This window comes from Eretmochelys imbricata, chromosome 6 (assembly GCF_965152235.1).
Source record: "Eretmochelys imbricata isolate rEreImb1 chromosome 6, rEreImb1.hap1, whole genome shotgun sequence".
Classification (NCBI taxonomy): domain Eukaryota; kingdom Metazoa; phylum Chordata; order Testudines; family Cheloniidae; genus Eretmochelys; species Eretmochelys imbricata.
In genome coordinates, this window is record NC_135577.1 from 95443960 (window position 1) to 95463125 (window position 19166).

The 19166-nt window shown below is 42.4% G+C and overlaps 1 protein-coding gene across 1 annotated transcript in view; it reads left to right on the plus strand.

The window, feature by feature from the left end:
• TSHR (thyroid stimulating hormone receptor) overlaps positions 1-19166 on the plus strand; it is a 227977-nt gene that overhangs the window by 192185 nt on the left and 16626 nt on the right. Inside the window, exon 8 of the mRNA XM_077820386.1 lies at positions 10742-10819. Coding sequence (XP_077676512.1) covers positions 10742-10819 — 78 coding nt within the window. The remainder of the gene's footprint in view (positions 1-10741; positions 10820-19166) is intronic.

Consider the following 19166-nt stretch of genomic DNA (forward strand, 5'->3'; position numbering starts at 1 on the left):
GACAAACCCACATCACAAACACATGGGAGTCCCCCTTCTTCCCTCTTCTCCTGACAAAACTATCATCATCTTCTATGCTTCCCTGCTAGGCTGGGGAGCCCAAATGGGCAACTGGTCATTCTATCTACAGGACCAAGCACACTGGGGCAGCAATCCTGACAGGGGGTGCTGGACACTACTGTCATATAAATAATAATGATACTTGTCCACTGAAATGAGGACTGAAAACACCAACTCATTTCAGATAAGTTGCCAGACATATTTCAGTGAATAATTGATGTTCAGTCATTACCTGGACTGAATGTCACTGGCCTAGATTTGAACGCTAGAGGTAAAATTATCCTATTTCCAATATCAATCTCCTGAGCGAGAAAATCCCCTGAAAGCCATTAATAATTGAAAACATTACTGAGAACAAAGATACAGACAATACCACTATTTTCAGAATGTTAACATCTGTTTTAAAACTTACTTTGTAGGCATGAATGATAAACAGTATCTGTTTCACAATTCATGCTCTGGACATTGTTTTCAGGAATTTATTTCTGTGGTTCCTTCATGAAATTTATTCATGCTGGCTCAGATCCTGAGGTACAATGCAGCTTCTTTCTGCCACACTGAGGAGAGGTTCTGTCCCTAAACCTCTGCACAGCCAGACACAAGAGGATCACTTTGGTGTAGGGGGAAACTCTTGTGGCATACAACCTGCATAGCAGCCGCTACACTACCCTTTGCCCCTGCTGCCTACAAAGAAGGAATGTCCAGAGCACAGGGCTCTGGGGCTTCCCTACAACCCACTGATCCCTGGCTGCCATATTGTTCATTGAAATTGCTGGCAGCTGGCATAACTCAGAGCCGCCTTCAGGTTACTGTAAGTTACAGTAGGGAACCAGCTCAGCAAGCAGCCAGCCCAGGATCTGGGAAATGCAAAGTCTACTTTTGCACCCACTATGGAGCTGCACCAAGGTTCTGGGCCAGTATCATGCTTGTTGTCTCATTACTGATGGCATGTTATGTAGAAACTCTAAACTCATTTAATAATTTGATGGTCATATTTAAAATGTAGCTGATGGGGGCATATTTTTTTCTGCTTTACTAAACTCTGTAGACTTACTCTAAAATTAGAAGACAAAAAGAATTGGTGATTCTATCAAAAGAAAACACACTTATCCAATGATGTATTTTCATGAGGAAGCTCAGTAACTGTTCCTGGTTAAAACTGTACTTGGATAACAACAAGGGTTTTACCATAAAGGATCTTTTGGAGAAAAATATTGAAATGCAATCAACACATTAAACTGTATCTTAAAACTTTTCTGGGAAAGAAAGCCCAGAGGGCAATTATTATATAAGAATGCTCTGTGTTGTTGTCTGACGTTCTTTTTCTTTTTCCATTTCTTTTCATTTTTCATGTTTCATTATAATGAGTTTTGTATTGATGAAGTTAGCAGATTCTTTTCTTTATTCCTAGAACAGGCTCAGAATGAGCAGCAATAGTGTAAATTTCCCCTGCACTGCCTATCCAATGTGCCTCAAACTTGACACAAAGAGAGGAGAGGGTTACAGGAAGTTGGCTGATGGGAAAGAAAAAAACAGGAGCATGTGGTTATGGAGTAGAGCTTGGTGAAAGGTGTGGCTTAAATTTTTTTCACTGAAAAATGCTGATTTGGGACAACCAAGACATTTTGTGCATCTGAAGAAGTGGGGTTTTTACCCATGAAAGCTTATGCCCAAATAAATCTGTTAGTATTTAAGGTGCCACCGGACTCCTTGTTGTTTTTGTGAATTTGTGTCAATTTCAACAAATTTTCAGTCAAAGAAAGAAATGTCAAAACAGTTCATTTCTACATTAAAGTTGTTGATATTTTGGGCTTGAAGCACACGTGGGCTTAGGTTCCTAACTCCAATTTTTAGGCGCCATTCACAAAACTGAGAAGGAAGAGGAAGTGGTGATGTCACCACCCCTTTTATAACAAGTAGCCCAGTGATTAGGGCACTCACCTGAGATATAGAAGATCTAAGTTTGAATCCTCACTAAGGAGCAGGGACTGGAACCCTGGTGTCCCACACCTTCCAGTTGAGTGTCCTAACCACCAGGCTAGAGAGTCATTTTTATTTTGTGCCTGGGTCAATGAATATTTAATTATTTATACAAAGTGGAGCAGCTTCAACAGGAGAGATAGAGAGACCTATCACAGAATACCTTATAGCCTGGTGGTTAGGGCATGCAGTTGAGAGGGTGGAGACCTGGGTTTCAGTTCCTGCTCTAGAGTGGAGTTTCAAATGTGGGTCTTCATATTCCAGGTGAGTGCTCTAACTACTGGATAAATGACATTTGCTTTTATTTTTTTAAAAAAAAAGTTGCCACAAATTAAAAAGTTTAGTTTGGGGTTGAATAAAATGTTTTGTTTGACTCAAAGCTAATTTTTTTCACAAGCTTGAACTTGCTGAAAATTCCAAAAAATGTTCTGTTTTAGGTCAACATAAAAAGAATTTATTTTATTATTGTTATTTTTTGGAACTGCCTGCTAATGGAAAAAATCAGTTATTCACATAACTCTATTATGGAGAGTAGTTATGTGCACAATTAGCAGTTCTTTGAGTGCTAGTCCATATATATTCCACTCATGGTCTGCATGTGCCCTGTGTGATTGAGAATCTGAGTCTTTTGTCCAGTGGTGTCCAGTGTGGCCATGCATGTGCCCTGAATATTTTCATGCCCTGCACCAAAGAGATACAGGGTAGAGCAGCCCAAATGTTACTCCATTTCTGCTCACCACCCATGGCTGCAAGACAAAACTACTTGTTGTCATTCTCATGAGCTTAGATTTTTCTAACCTTGTGTATATATTCCTACTTTCATACTTATTGTTAATGATTAGTATTAGGTTTTTTGCTTGTTGGCAAATACTTCTGATAGATTTTCTTTTCTTTTTTCAACTTTTTACTGGATATACATCATAATTCTCCTGTTACTGCAGCTTAGATATGTCAAACCCTAAATCCTCCAGATTTAGGTATTGCCTCTATTGTGAGAGTGCATTACCCATAAATGAGGACCATACATGATGCCTTTTTTTGAGTGCCAAGGGAGGTCCCACATCCCCAGTCAATGAACAGTCTGCAAGTCTTTCTCAGAGAGAACATTAAACATCAAAGAACCTCATCTGAAAATGTCTTTGCTTGATTGATCCATGATTCCAGCCTCAAACTCTGGTATCTCTGACCCTACTGGGGAAGATCTTCCTGTTTCCAGTAGTACACCTGTTAACTCAGTGTCTGCCAGCTCCAGAGCTGTCATGTAAGGCTGCAATTTCTGTCTCAGAAAGAATTGACAAAAAGAAGGAGCACTGCTCTGGAAGAGTTAGAGGCAGATCATCAGTGAAAGTCTCCTTTAACAGGTGGTCTGGTTCCCTTCACTGTTCTTAGTGTAAAGAGACTTGACAGTCTAGTATGGCTGCTGTGGAACTCAAAAACATCACACTGTTGATGTTTCAGTACCACAGTGGTATATAAAATTGGATGCCTCTTTGGTGCTGGCTCCTGCCATATTGTCTAATATTGCTTCCTTGGCACAAATGATCTCTGTTATAATTCCTTCAGTCCCAGCAATGACTGCTATGCTCTGCTCAGTACATCAGCACAGTTGACTCCACTCTTTCCTATGCTCGCTCCCCTGTTGACCCACTGCACCATTTAGTACTGACAAAGTATGTGGTACAGGGAGGCTTGCAGGTGTTGGAAGAGACTTCTCTCTACTTCTCTCAATAACACCTCTTCAATACTGGTACCTTTATCTGCGGCACTGAGTGTGTTTCAAAGTCCAACTGCACAGGGTCTACTGGTACAGATGACTAGTCCAGCTTCTTCCACCCCACCATTGGATGCAGAGTGCTTCATTATATCTTCCTTAGGATCACAAGACAGGATGCAGGAGTCATCTACATATTCCTCAATGGCATCTCCTTTTGCCTCTTACAAATCTTGTAGATGTTCAAGAGACTCTTCTCATGTGAGATTCTACAGTGACTATCACTGTCTTGCCCCATGATTTCCTCTTTGCTATTGGGCCTTCCTTTTGCTGTTGGGCCTTCCCTTTGCAATATGCCTGCATGGCCCTTCTGAAATCTATGGGGTTCATATAGGCCAGAACATCATACCTCTGTGCCACCTCTCAGGGAAAAAAAATCCTCCTTCTGCTTCTGCTTCTCAGCCTGCTCCTTGACATTGCCTTTTCAAGGTCCTCCTCAAACCGAGGAGATGTCTGAAGAAGTTCCACCTCAAGCTGGTGATTTGATGGGACCTACACCTGTATCATTCTTGTTGTCTGACAAGTTGTAGTTCCTGCTGCCCCATTGCAACTGGTTGATCTTAAAACTTTTCAAAACTTACTTAAGAGAGAGGTTGAGTGTCTTCAAACCCCTGTTGAGGAGGTTCAGGAATGCTTTCATAAACTGATTGACATACTTCATTCAGCTACATCTAGGAAAATAGCTCTCCCTATTAATGATGCTATTGTGGACCTGCAAAGATTTTGAGGCAAACTCCTGCTACGTTAAGGTTTTGGTTTTTAAATACCATGCTCCTTTGCAGGGACAGAATTTTCTATACTTATCCAGTACCAGGATCTCTAGTTTTTGACAGCTGCCAATTGTTAAGGGCTTTGCCTTCACCCTCTTCTGGTTCTTGTCATGCAGACAGAAAACAGAAGACCAGAAGTCCAAAGTGTAGGCAATGTGATGTTTATTGGGGTTAATCAAGCAAGCACAACCATAGTTTTGCGTCCCATGGGAGGGGTAAGGAGTGAGGTTGTGCTTTGCTTAGGGATAGGCATTTCTTTAGCTTTAAGTGTTTCTTATACCTTCTCTCTCCTGACCGCCATCCTCCTCGCCCCTCCCGACTGGTTGCTTGACCTTATCTAAGGAGAGGAGTTGAGGCAGGACTATCCTTCAAGTGTATGCTCATATATTAAACTCCCACTCTGCCAAGCAACACTTTAGCTCTATCTCTCATCTCTTTTCATCCCATCTGCTTGTGGGAAGATGTAACACACAGTGTCTTTGTTCACACATGTTAATAAGAATATAAAAATATCAAAAGTCAAATGGACAAACAAGACCCAAAATTCTTTCTCAGGCAAATATACAGGCCTGAATACTACATTATCATCACTAACACTCCTAACACCAATGAGTGCTCATTCCTTTAGAGCTCAGACAGCCTCAGCAGTATCTTTACAAAATATCTCTATTATGGGCATCTATAAGGCAGACACCTGTGGATCAAGTCATACTTTCACAAGACACTACTCCATTGTAGAAACATCAAATTTGGAAGTATCTTTTGGCAAAGTTGTGCTGTGGTCTTTATTCATTTAGATTCTGAGCTCACATCAGCTTACATGGAATCACTGCTTGTGAGTCACTACGAGTGGAATATATAAATATGGGCAAGCACTCAAAGAAAGAAAATCAGTAACTGGAGTTCTTTGAGATGTACTGTCCATATTATATATTCTGTGACACACACTCCTTCCCCTTTGCTATGGAGTCCTGTGACATTGGGATTCTGTGGTGGAGAAGGAACTCAGTGGCTGGCAGTTGGGCTCTCTGCCTTATATGCCCTCAGTGCAGGTTACAAGGACATTCAGGGCGCGTGCACAGTCCCAATGGACACTGCTGTCCAAAAAACTCTGATATTGAGTGCACGGGGTGCCTGCATACCGTGAGTGGAATTTTTATATATGCACAACACATCTCAAAAAAAACTACAGGTAAGTAACTTTTTTTTATTCTTTAATGATTTTTTTTTAGGGTATAAACAAGATATTAATGATATCAGTAATCCTAACTGATCACTTACCTAGCCATTATCATTTGCTTATTTACTACAGGCATCATGGTAGAAGAGAATATTGAGATATTTAAAGGAGGGCAGGTAATGGCTTTACAGATTAATTTGGGGAGGGCATAGCATGCATTGGGGCAATATGGAAGAAATGTGAAGGTGCTTGTGGGAGAAGTGGATAAACAGGCAATGGAGACTGGCATCATTATAGAGAAGATGGTGCTGGGGAAAATGTGGAGAGCCATAAAAGTAGGGGCTAGAGGTTTGCATACGATGCAGTGGGAAAAGGGAGGCCATTGGAGGGACTCAGAAGTGGCATAGAACTGCTTGAAATTTTGTTTTTGAAACTTTTTTCCCCAGCAGAATTATAGCCTTGTTAAGAATAAAACATTTTGGTAAAATGCTTCTGGTTTTTCTACATTTTACAGTTTTTCATCTACATTTCAAATTTTAAAAATTTGAATTTTCAGGGTTTGCGGTTTTGCCACTGCATACAATATAATGAATTTTCACTTTTTTTCTTTTTTCTTTTTCTTTTTGCATTTTTACTTTTACCACTCTATCACTTTTCAGTATTTCCTGAAAAATTGTGAAGTGGCAAAAGGAAAAATGAGATTCTAACTCTGCCAACCATAGCTCTTCAAAAGTTGAAGTTTTGAAAAGTTACAAAGTACCAAAAGGAAAAAAATAAAAAGCAAGGGAGAAAAAAACCTGGACATCACTCCTGATATTGCAATCAGTATCAGAGAGGAAAAACTGGGAGGAAGCAAGACACCAAAATTTTGAAAAAAATATTTAACATTTTTTTTTAAAAAATGGGGGAGAAAGTCATACCCTTTGAGACAGAAACAACTTTAGAATTGTTTTTCAGTTTTTTTAGCCAGCTCTAGGATGACATGTTCAGACCAGCAGGTCAGAAGGGTAATTTAAAATTGACTGGAGATCGGGGTCAGGAAGGCCAGAGACGAATAGGTTGCAGTAATCAAGATGGGCAATCATAAGCATCTGGACAAAAGTTTTTAATCAGTGTGGACAGAGAGAAAAGATTGGATCTTGGAAATGGTAGGAAGGAAGAAGCATAATTTGGACATAGCCTGAATGTATACAGGTAGAGAGGGTGGAGTCAAGGATGACACCCAGATAATAGGGAGGCATGACTTCGGAGGGTGATTATGCTATCAACATTGACAGATATTAGTGGAAGAATGGAGGGCTTGAGGAGAAGCTTCCTTGACACAGTCCCTCACGTCATCTAGATATTAACATTCACTTAAAGCTATTTTAAAAAAGATAATAGTTGAACAAGGGCATTGACATTTTTAATTTGGTCTTGGGTCATGATGAATTTGAGAGAAAAAAGTTAGTGTACACTTTGACAAGAAATGTAAAGAAGGACAAGAAAGCTATTGGAAGAGGCTAAGCCAGCCATACATAAACACCTTCAGTCAAACCAGAAATTAACAAGGAGAGTCTATTCCTTTTCCATTTAAAATGGGTACCTATTAAACAAAATAAAAAGGGCTTAAACAATTGAAATAAATTAGTATCAGGAAATCCTGCATTCTGATGGGCCTGACTCTTGTGCACTCAAACTGGCAGGCAACAGTGAAGCCCCTCCTCATTAAGGATTATTATAAACATGCCATTGGTCTCTGGATGGCTCTGTAGGTTTGAGAGTCTGTCTAGTTTTATTGGCAGATCTGAACTGTTGTCTTTCAACTTTATTACTCCCAGCGGTGTCTTAAATGTCAGAGAAAAATATTGCAAAATTGAACAAGCAATTATTTAGATGTACAATGATTTCTAGTGCTTAGGGCAAAGAGGTTTTCTCTTGCTTCAGTCACAGCTACAGTGAAGCTGTTGAAGGCTCTGGTTAATCCTTAGCTCTTGTTCTGTTTTTGATTTTTAGAGATACTCAGTGTTAGATTTGCAGACAGGAAATGAAAGGGGGAAATAGCAAATAGTGAAACAGTAGCTCAAGATACTAAAGCCACTGGGTCTACATTGACAAGCTATGAGAATGGCTCTCATATTTCTCCATAGAGCATCAGATAAAGGGAGATACTAATCCCTGATATAGTGTTAAAGCAGAACTAGGGTTTGTTTCACATGACAGCAGATGAGAGGATAGGCTATGAGAGATTTTCTTGGTGGCATGCAGGGAATTAGGTATGTGTTATGCCTAACAAATAATATGCAGGAAATATATTCCAGTGCTCACTGTGCACCTGTATTTTATAGGTCAAGTGAAATATTTGCATCTTCTGACTTGACTACAGTGAGAAGTATGGGCCTGTGCCTAGTGAGGTCAAGTTTGCCAATAACGTCAATGGGGACAGGATTTGGTTCTTTGTAGTTTTCAAGACACAAACATTATGGATTGCAGATGAATTTGCACACTTTACAGCTAAACCGATTCAATTGCATTTTCAGGACTCGAGTCTAAAGACTTGATCTATGCTCCCCTGTGGACCTTTAGTTCTTCACCAAACGCTGGCCTGTTCTAGCCAGTGTAGTCTAATGATTAGAGCAGTCGAGCTCGGGAGATTTGGGTTGTGTTCACAGCTCTGCCACTGACCGCAGGGAAGTCATTTCATCTCTCTGCCTGAGTTTCCTCAGGAGATAAGGATACTTACTAAGTTACCTCTTTTGCAAAGTGCTCTGAGATCTTCAGATTAAAAGTGCTATAAAACAGCTAGCTGTTGTTCTCTAAAGAGTTTTGGGAACCTGAAGGACACTGGACCTAATCAAACTGAATTCCAGATTACATTACTACTTGCCAGTGGAATGCAATTGATACCCAGGATGTAGCCTCAGGCTGGGTAGATTGGTCACTTTCTTTGTAATGTTGAGTAGCTTTAATTAGTCCATTGCTGTATTATGGTAACTTCTTGAGTGTTCAATAAGCATTTTGTGGTATTTATTTAATTATACAATGTGCTACCCTGTCTCTGCAATGCATATGCACTGCAATCTGTATCTGTATCTGTATCCGATGAAGTGAGCTGTAGCTCATGAAAGCTTACGCTCAAATAAATTGGTTAGTCTCTAAGGTGCCACAAGTACTCCTTTTCTGTTTGCGAATACAGACTAACAAGGCTGTTACTCTGAAACCTGTATTTTCTCTGGTGTTTCAAGTGCCAGAGTGATGTGGAGTGAAAGGTCTTGTCTTTGTTTACATGGCTCATGTGTAGGGATGAGAGAATGCTGTATTGCTACAGGCTTTAGGAAAGTGTCTGAATGATGGAGGGAAATTGTTTGTTTCTCTAGAATTTTAGAACATTGATTTTGTTGATGACATCATGGTAGAGATTTAGTTTGGTTGTTTTTTCTTTCAAGTTCATTCTTTCTCTCTCCTTCTTTCCAAGGAGCTTCAGTCTGATCTCTAAATTGTTACATGTACATAGGAGGCCCTGTTTTGGTTATGCAAACCTTAGGGCACCTGAAACATGTATTCTCACACTCAAATCCAGCGTGGGCAGTGTTTTCCTACAGGTCTCTGATGTGTCCACAAATGTCATTTGCCTCCTCAGATCTGAGGTTGGGGATACGAAAGCTTTAACCCTCCTCCTCCCACCCCCCCAGATTTTCTTAGGGGGAGTGTTTGGTGTTTATGGTGTGCATATGTGTTTGGGGTGGAGGATTTACTTTATTTACGGGGATGTTTCTTGGCTTTTTGAGGAAAAAAGATTAAAATGTTCAGAATGGTAAGACTGAGTTTATTCATTCTTCCTGAGACTTGTTAATTGGGCTCATTTTATACAAAGCAAAATAACTGATAGTACTTAAAATGTTGATTGGATAAGGTGGACATGCAGATGCAGAGGCCACTTTTAAAAATGTGGTTCAACAGGTGAACTGTAATGCTTTTTACTGGACTTAAAACTCCTTCCATCCCTCACACTTATGTCTTTTCTGCTCCTAGTAAAACTAGGTGGGAGGAAGCATTATGTCACCTCCTCTCCCCAGATGGTGGTGGCTCCCTGTGGCCTGGTTGCCCCTCCTTCCATCCGCATTCACAGCTAAAAAGAAGTGGTCGTTTCGCAAAGCCCAGTCCTCTTTCCTCCCCTCCCCCTTCCTCCTCACGTTCCTTATCATAACTGAAGAGAAGTGGAATAGGTATCATTTTGAATTAAGACCTTAAAAATATTTGTGAATAAAGACAGAATAACAATAACAATGAAAATATGTATATTTAATTTTTATTTTTAAAGAGAGACTCCTTTTATAAGTCGGTGAAAGAATACCAATATATACAATCAGTTACACAATGTGTAACTATCTCTAGATGAAGGTGTGACTGCAGCTCTGCCTCAAATACTGCATGGTAGAGTATAAATAATATGGGAGCAGAAAATGAACTCGTAAGTTACAGGTAAAGTTCAATGAGCAGTGGCAGAGGTTCTTTTTCTAGTTTTCAAATGCCAGAAAAAGGTGTCAACTGACCATACCAAAGACTAAAATCCTGTACAGAATTGGTCTGCACAGAATGGGTATGATATGTGCAGTGGCAAGGCAAGTTTCCTCCATGTTACTTAGCCAATGTGCCTCAACCCTGCTCTGGAGAGACCATCCTTAAGGTTTAGGTAGGATGTTCATCATCCATAACTTATTCAGTCTTGGTTGCCTCTACTGAGGTTACCACTTGAGGAGGTAGTTTTTGTGATGTGGACACTTGTACCATTAGAAATTGGACTGACAGCTACTAAGCTGCTGGCTGTTTGTCAAATTTATTTAAAGCATGAAAAAAAAAGGCCCACGTGGTAACTCAGGGTTCCTATAGCTTCTAGTCTTATTCTTTTTCACTGGGGTGTTCATATTCCTCTTTACATATGGTAGCTCATGGGAGATATATAATTTTATCACCAGATAATTGTGCATTTTCTCTCTGCAGCTACCTGCACAAGAACAAATACCTGAAAGTTATTGAAGAAGATGCATTTTGGGGAGTGCACAGTGGACCAACCCTGCTGTGAGTAGGACAAAAGGGTGGAGAACATTTTCAAAGTGGTGTTCAATAGCACTGCACCATCCTCAGGACTATCAACAGAAAACAAGAGTGGGGGTGATATGCTTACACAATAACATTGATGATAACAGCTGTTATTCTGGAACTGACTATATTACCTAGGGTTAATGCTCTGTGTTGCAAGAGACTTGGGTTTGGGTTTGATTCTCAGTCTTTCTTAGTCTTTTGTTTCTTGGGGTTTAGACAGTGGCAGATGTACATAGCTTAATTATTCCTTTAGTTCAGGGGTGGGCAAACTTTTTGGCCTGAGGGCCACATCGGGGTTCCAAAACTGTATGGAGGGCCGGGTAGGGAAGGCTGTGCCTCCCCAAACAGCCTGCCCCCTCCCACTTTCCACCCCCTGATAGCCCCACTCAGAACTCCTGACCCATCCAACTCTCCCTGCTCCTTGTCCCCTGACTGCCTCCTCCTGGGACCCTACCCCCATCCACCCCCACCCCCTGACAGGCCCCCCAGACTCCCATGTGTATCCAACCCCCCCCCATTCCCTGTATTCAGGACCCCCCCCGAACTTCTGCCCCATCCAACTGCCCCCTGCTCCCTGTCCCCTGACTGCTGCCCTGGGGCCCCTGCCCCTTATCCAACCCTCCGGCCCTGGCCTCCTTACCATGCCACTCAGAGCAGCATGTCTGGCAGCCGCGCCGCCTGGCCGCAGCCAGACACGCTGTCGTGCTGCCCTGCATGAGTGCGCAGCCCCGCTGCCCAGAGTGCTGCCCGCATGATGGCGTGGCTGCAGGGGAGGGAGTACAGCGGGGGAGGGGCTGGGGAAAGCCTTCAGGGCCAGGAGCTCAGGGGGCGGGCAGGATGGTCCCATTGGCCAGATGTAGCCCGCGGGCCGTAGTTTGCCCACCTCTGCTTTAGCTGATTAAAAGTCACCTGTAAAAAGGAAATAGTTGGGTTTGTGCCTTTTAGAAATATATTTATTTTTGATACTCTGTGATGATTAAAGAAGGGCTGAAAGACGTTTTAGAAGTTAGTGTTTTACATTAGAAATACAACTCCTCATTACCTTCTTTCTCCTGAAAGACACTGTATAACTGGAGAACTAGTAGGATTGTAATAGTATAAGTAATAAGGAAATGGAAACTGAGATGGGAAGGGATTTTTAGTCAACTCTTGAAATTATGTTGTTGCTGCTGCTGTTTTTGTTACTCCCTATTTAATTTGGCTCCCCGTCCAGTTTTCTGGTCCTCCAAATAGGCTACCATTAAAAGCAAGGAAGACAAGGTGTCATAAATATAAAGGGAAGGGTAAACCCCTTTGAAATCCCTCCTGGCCAGGGGAAAGCTCCTCTCACCTGTAAAGGGTTAAGAAGCTAAAGGTAACCTCGCTGGCACCTGACCAAAATGACCAATGAGGAGATAAGATACTTTCAAAAGCTGGGAGGAGGGAGAGAAACAAAGGGTCTGGGTCTGTCTATATGCTGGTCTTTGTCGGGGATAGACCAGGAATGGAGTCTTAGAACTTTTAGTAAGTAATCTAGCTAGGTATGTGTTAGATTATGATTTCTTTAAATGGCTGAGAAAAGAATTGTGCTGAATAGAATAACTATTTCTGTCTGTGTATCTTTTTTGTAACTTAAGGTTTTGCCTAGAGGGGTTCTCTATGTTTTTGAATCTAATTACCCTGTAAGATATCTACCATCCTGATTTTACAGGGGGGATTTCTTTATTTCTATTTACTTCTATTTTTATTAAAAGTCTTCTTGTAAGAAACTGAATGCTTTTTCATTGTTCTCAGATCCAAGGGTTTGGGTCTGTGGTCACCTATGCAAATTGGTGAGGCTTTTTATCCAACATTCCCCAGGAAAGGGGGGGTGCAAGTGTTGGGAGGATTGTTCATTGTTCTTAAGATCCAAGGGTCTGGGTCTGTAGTCACCTAGGCAAATTGGTGAGGCTTTTTACCAAACCTTGTCCAGGAAGTGGGGTGCAAGGTTTTGGGAAGTATTTTGGGGGGAAGGACGCATCCAAACAGCTCTTCCCCAGTAACCAGTATTAGTTTGGTGGTGGTAGCGGCCGGTCCAAGGACAACGGGGGGAATATTTTGTACCTTGGGGAAGTTTTGACCTAAGCTGGTAAAGATAAGCTTAGGAGGTTTTTTCATGCAGGTCCCCACATCTGTACCCTAGAGTCCAGAGTGGGGGAGGAACCTTGACACAAGGTTTGATATTCTTCTGTTTCTAAAGTAAAAAACAGGAAAAAAGTTTGAAGAATGCATGACAGATTTTTTCTATACAAATGAATGGACACAACCCCAGTGCTTTGTTTTTCTACAGTTTAGGTTTAAGGAGAGGGTTTGATAGACTTAGAAGGGAGTCTGTCCAGTCCTTAATGTAGAGGATGGATGATATCCTGGGGACAATGGTGGTGCTGAGAAATGTTGGAAGAATGAGAGAGGGTGCTGAGTTTAAAAACAAACAAACAAACAGGTACTTCTCTAGCCTCTAATTTACTTGCAGAAGATCCTGAAATTCCTTCCTTCCGGCATAGCAGCTGAATTGCAGTGTTTAGTCTGTTGGTGATCATGGCAGTGATGCCAGCCACACAGATCACGCCAAATGAGGTTGCCAGATTCACTCTCTATTTTGTGTGTCATATTCGGTGTCATTGCATCAAAATGATGTTCGACTACTGGGTTACTTAAGGATCAGTAAGAATCCTCCCTAGCTAGACTAGGTAATTCAGGTTGTAGGAGGCATGATCTTTCTCTCAGGATGTGACTGATGCCAGAAAAACAGGCAGGGTAACAACTTTGCGGTAACATACCCCTATCTGATTAACCATAAAATGGTATTGACATGTGAGGCCTCAGTCCTGTATCAGAAGGTTCCTTGATAGTGACCACAAGTTCAGAAAGGGAGGTGGAATATGGAACAGGAGAATCAAGACAAAAAGCCAGAAAGCACATCAGTTTAAAAAATAAAACCTTCCAGTTGTAGTTTAACACTTTTGGGTATTTATTCTTTAATATTAGTCTTTTTCTTACACCAGAATTTGATTTTTGCCTCAGTACTGCAATCTATTAAGTAGGGAGTCTCTCTATCAGTCTGCTTATGTTGTTTCCCTCTTTTTGCTGACTGCTTATGGAACATAAAACCTATATTTTAACTGAGAGCCAAAAGAGATCTTCCTTCACCTCAAATGGTAGAAGACGGTTTTTCTTAGCTGATATTCTTAAAGTCTATTCTCTCTGCTGCAGTTTGCAATGGCAGTGTCTGTGCAGCTAGAGATCTATCCCTTTAAATGCACAAGGTTTCCCAAATACCTTTACAGGACAGAAGATTATTTACAAAATGGTTTCATTGACAGGGAAGGGAATATTAGGCAGAAAATTTTGTGTGTATTTAATAGACATCTAAAAAGATATTGGTCTAATATGTTGACCTAAGTATGTCAAAATACATACCTATATAAACAATCAAATCACTGAGGCTGCAGATAGATAGCATTTTATAGATATCACATTAATGTAGAGTTGTGGTTACCAATAGTGGAAAAGTAGAATTCAGGGCATATAAAAAGACATTTCTTTTCCTCCTGTGTTTTCAGGTTAGATTTGTTCTCAAAGTGACTGGAAGTTGTCATCATGTTCCGTAGTCTATTGTGCTGACCCACCCGTCACTAATCCACAGGACACTGGCATGTGTTTTGAGTCTTTCAATCAAATCAGCCAGCTTTCCATCTTCCTTTAGAAACTGTGCATGTGTGCAATAGACAGGTCATAATAACATTTCCACCAAAAGATGGAGGTGGTGCTAAATAGACATTGCACAAGGCGGAATTGCTTCTCCAGGAAAGAAGACAGAGGAGCCATGATAAGTGATAATAAATGTACCATCTGCTGTTTATTCCTAATCCAGTTTCTTGTTTTAAAAGTTGACAGCATTTTTCTGTGATGTGGTCCTTCGATTTGCTGGCATTGCACGCACATATGAACTACTTTGGGAATGCAGGATGTTCAGTCAAGTTTAATTTGTGGGTAACAACTTCAGGGCCTTCTGTAACCCTTACACAATTGGTAGAGCCCTGCACGGATATAAAAAAGTGGATCTTCATATGATCCGCATCTGCAAGAATCAACTTGTATACGATCTGCACTCCCTCGTTTATCTGTATCTGGACCGCATCTGCAGCGGCAAGCTATCTCACAGTGCCTCTCAGGAGGAGCATCTGAATGCGTGTGCATGTGTACTGTATATAGGATGTCAAAGGCAAGGAAGCAGCTGTCTGCAGCTCATAGCCTATGAGGCTGCTTCCCCACCTTCCAAATCCTATATTCCCTCTCCCCTCCACCACCACCCCATACAGAGAAAGGGGAGATGCATGTATCATTTTTGTATTTAAAGATATAAGTATTGGCTCTATACTGTCTGTATTTCAAACTCGTGCTATGCTTCTGGGTGACACCCCAGACAAGTTGGTGTCAGCTCTGCCTTGCCTGCTTGATGGTCCACTAAGGACCATCAGCTATACAATTGACCCACTGAGAGAAGGCAGGCACATCTTGTGACTCAGCAAGGTATGCGGGGACATGCCTATGGACAGAATTCTGAGGTTTTTCCAGGCCATGTGATGGACAGCTTGTCTTTGGAACAAAGAAAGAAAGACCACATGTCAAGAGAATAAAAAAAGCTGCTGCAGCTCCTCCATCTGGTCTTCAGTCCTGCTTCATACCTCTGGAGGGACTTTGCTACAAACAGAAGCTCTAAACAAAGGACTGAAAGACCCATCCCAGCTGTGGATGTTCTCCAGAGTCTTGATTTGAACCTGCAGTTTATTCCATCACTGCTGCAAGCCTGAACCAAGAACTTTGCTATTACTGTATGTAATTGATTCCATTTAACCAATTCTAGCTCTCATCTATATCTTTTTCCTTTTATGAATAAACCTTTAGATTTTAGATTCTAAAGGATTGGCAACAGCGTGATTTGTGGGTAAGATCTGATTTATATATTGACCTGGGTCTGGGGCTTGGTCCTTTGGGATCGAGAGAAGCTTTTTTTCTTTTACTGTGGTATTGGTTTTCATAACCATCTGTCCCCATAACAAGTGGCACTGGTAGTGACACTGGGAAACTGGAGTGTCTAAGGGAATTGCTTATGTGACTTGTGGTTAGCCAGTGGGGTAAAACCAAAGTATTCTGTGTCTGGCTGGTTTGGTTTGCCTTAGTATCATAGAATCATAGAATATCAGGGTTGGAAGGGACCTCAGGAGGTCATCTAGTCCAACCCCCTGCTCAAAGCAGGACCAATCCCCAACTAAATCATCCCAGCCAGGACTTTGTCAAGCGTGACCTTAAAAATCTCTAAGGAAGGAGATTCCACCACCTCCCTAGGTAACGCATTCCAGTGTTTCACCACCCTCCTAGTGAAAAAGTTTTTCCTAATATCCAACCTAAACCTCCCGCACTGCAACTTGAGACCATTACGCCTCGTTCTGTCATCAGCTACCACTGAGAACAGTCTAGATCCATGCTCTTTGGAACCCCCTTTCAGGTAGCTGAAAGCAGCTATCAAATCCCCCCTCATTCTTCTCTTCTGCAGACTAAACAATCCCAGTTCCCTCAGCCTCTCCTCATAACTCATGTGTTCCAGTCTCCTAATCATTTTTGTTGCCCACCGCTGGATGTTTTCCAATTTTTCCACATCCTTCTTGTAGTGTGGGGCACAAAACTGGACACAGTACTCCAGATGAGGCCTCGCCAATGTCGAATAGAGGGGAACGATCACGTCCCTCGATCTGCTGGCAATGCCCCTACGTATACATCCCAAAATGCCATTGGCTCCTTGGCAACAAGGGCACACTGTTGACTCATATCTAGGTTCTCGTCCACTGTAACCCCTAGGTCCTTTTCTGCAGAACTGCTGCCTAGCCATTCGGTCCCTAGTTTGTAGCGGTGCATATGATTCTTCCTTCCTATGTGCAGGACTCTGCACTTGTCCTTGTTGAGCCTCATCAGATTTCTTTTGGCCCAAACCTCTAACATGTCTAGGTCCCTCTGTATCCTATCCCTACCCTCCAGCATATCTACCTCTCCTCCCAGTTTAGTGTCACCTGCAAACTTGCTGAGGGTGCCATCCATGCCATCCTCCAGATCATTTATGAAGATATTGAACAAAACAGGCCCGAGGACCGACCCTTGGGGCACTCCACTTGATACCGGCTGCCAACTAGACATGGAGCCATTGATCACTACCCGTTGAGCCCGACAATCTAGCCAACTTTCTATCCACCTTATAGTCCATTCGTCCAGCCCATACTTCTTTAACTTACTGGCAAGAATACTGTGGGAGACCGTGTCAAAAGCTTTGCTAAAGTCAAGGAGCGACACATCCACTGCTTTTCCCTCATCCACAGAGCCAGTTATCTCGTCATAGAAGGCAATTAGATTAGTCAGGCATGACTTGCCCTTGGTGAATCCATGCTGACTGTTCCTGATCACTTTCCTCTCCTCTAAGTGCTTCAGAATTGATTCCTTGAGGACCTGCTCCATGATTTTTCCAGGGACTGAGGTGAGGCTGACTGGCCTGTAGTTCCCAGGATCCTCCTTCTTCCCTTTTTTAAAGATGGGCACTACATTAGCCTTTTTCCAGTAGTTCGGGACTTCCCGCAATCGCCATGAGTTTTCAAAGATAATGGCCAATGGCTCTGCAATCACATCCGCCAACTCCTTTAGCACTCTCGGGTGCAGCGCATCCAGCCCCATGGACTTGTGCCATGGACTTAGTATGCTTAGAAACCCCAGCCTTGGGCTGTAACTGCCCTGCTTTAAGCAATTTGTCCTGAATTGGCACTCTCAGTTGGGTCCCACCAGAACCAGCATCGATACACCATCAGAGGAGTGAAGGGTTGGAACAGGCTTTCAAGGGGAGCAGTGAGGGCAAAAAACCCAACTGGTTTCAAGACTGAGCTTGATAAGTATGTGGAGGGGCTGGTATGATGAGATGGGCCATATGCCATTGTAGGCTATCTGTGACTGCAATTAACAAATATCTCCAACAGCGAGAATCATAGAATATCAGGGTAGGAAGAGAACTCAGGAGGTTATCTAGTCCAACCCCCTGCTCAAAGCAGGACCAATCCCCAACTTAAATCATCCCAGCCAGGGCTTTGTCAAGCGTGACCTTAAAAATCTCTAAGGAAGGAGATTCCACCACCTCCCTAGGTAACGCATTCCAGTGCTTCACCACCCTCCTAGTGAAAAAGTTTTTCCTAATATCCAACCTAAACCTCCCCCACTGCAACTTGAGACCATTACGCCTCGTTCTGTCATCTGCTACCACTGAGAACAGTCTAGATCCATGCTCTTTGGAACCCCCTTTCAGGTAGCTGAAAGCAGCTATCAAATCCCCCCTCATTCTTCTCTTCTGCAGACTAAACAATCCCAGTTCCCTCAGCCTCTCCTCATAACTCATGTGTTCCAGTCTCCTAATCATTTTTGTTGCCCTCCGCTGGATGTTTTCCAATTTTTCCACATCCTTCTTGTAGTGTGGGGCACAAAACTGGACACAGTACTCCAGATCCCTCTATCTGCTGGCAATGCTCCTACTTATACAGCCCAAAATGCCATTAGCCTTCTTGGCAGCAAGGGCACACTGTTGACTCATATCAAGGCTTCTCGTCCACTGTAACCCCTAGGTCCTTTTCTGCCGAACTGCTGCCTAGCCACTCAGTCTCTAGTCTGTAGCAGTGCATGGGATTCTTCTGTCCTAAGTGCAGGACTCTCCACTTGTCCTTGTTGAACCTCATCAGATTTCTTTTGGCCCAATCCTCTAATTTGTCTGGGTCCCTCTGTAACCTATCCCTTCCCTCCAGTGTATCTACCACTCCTCCCAGTTTATCGTCATCTGCAAACTTGCTGAGGGTGCAATCCACGCCATCCTCCAGATCATTAATGAAGATATTGAACAAAACTGGCCGCAGGAGCGACCCTTGGGGCACTCCGCATGATACCGGCTGCCAACTAGACATGGAGCTATTCATCACTACCCATTAAGTCCGACGATCTAGCCAGCTTTCTGTCCACCTTATAGTCCATTTATCCAGCTAATACTTCTTTAACTTGCTGGCAAGAATACTGTGGGAAACCGTATCAAAAGCTTTGCTAAAGTCAGAAAAGGGACACTATATGCGGAAGACTCTACCTTACTAGAGGCAGTTCTTTCCCCAGTGTCTCTCTGATGGGTCTCACAAACATGCTCAGAGTCTAGCTGATCATCATATTTGGAGTCGGGAAGAAATTTTCCCCTAGGTCAGATTGGCATAGACCCTGGGGGGGTTTCATCTTCCTC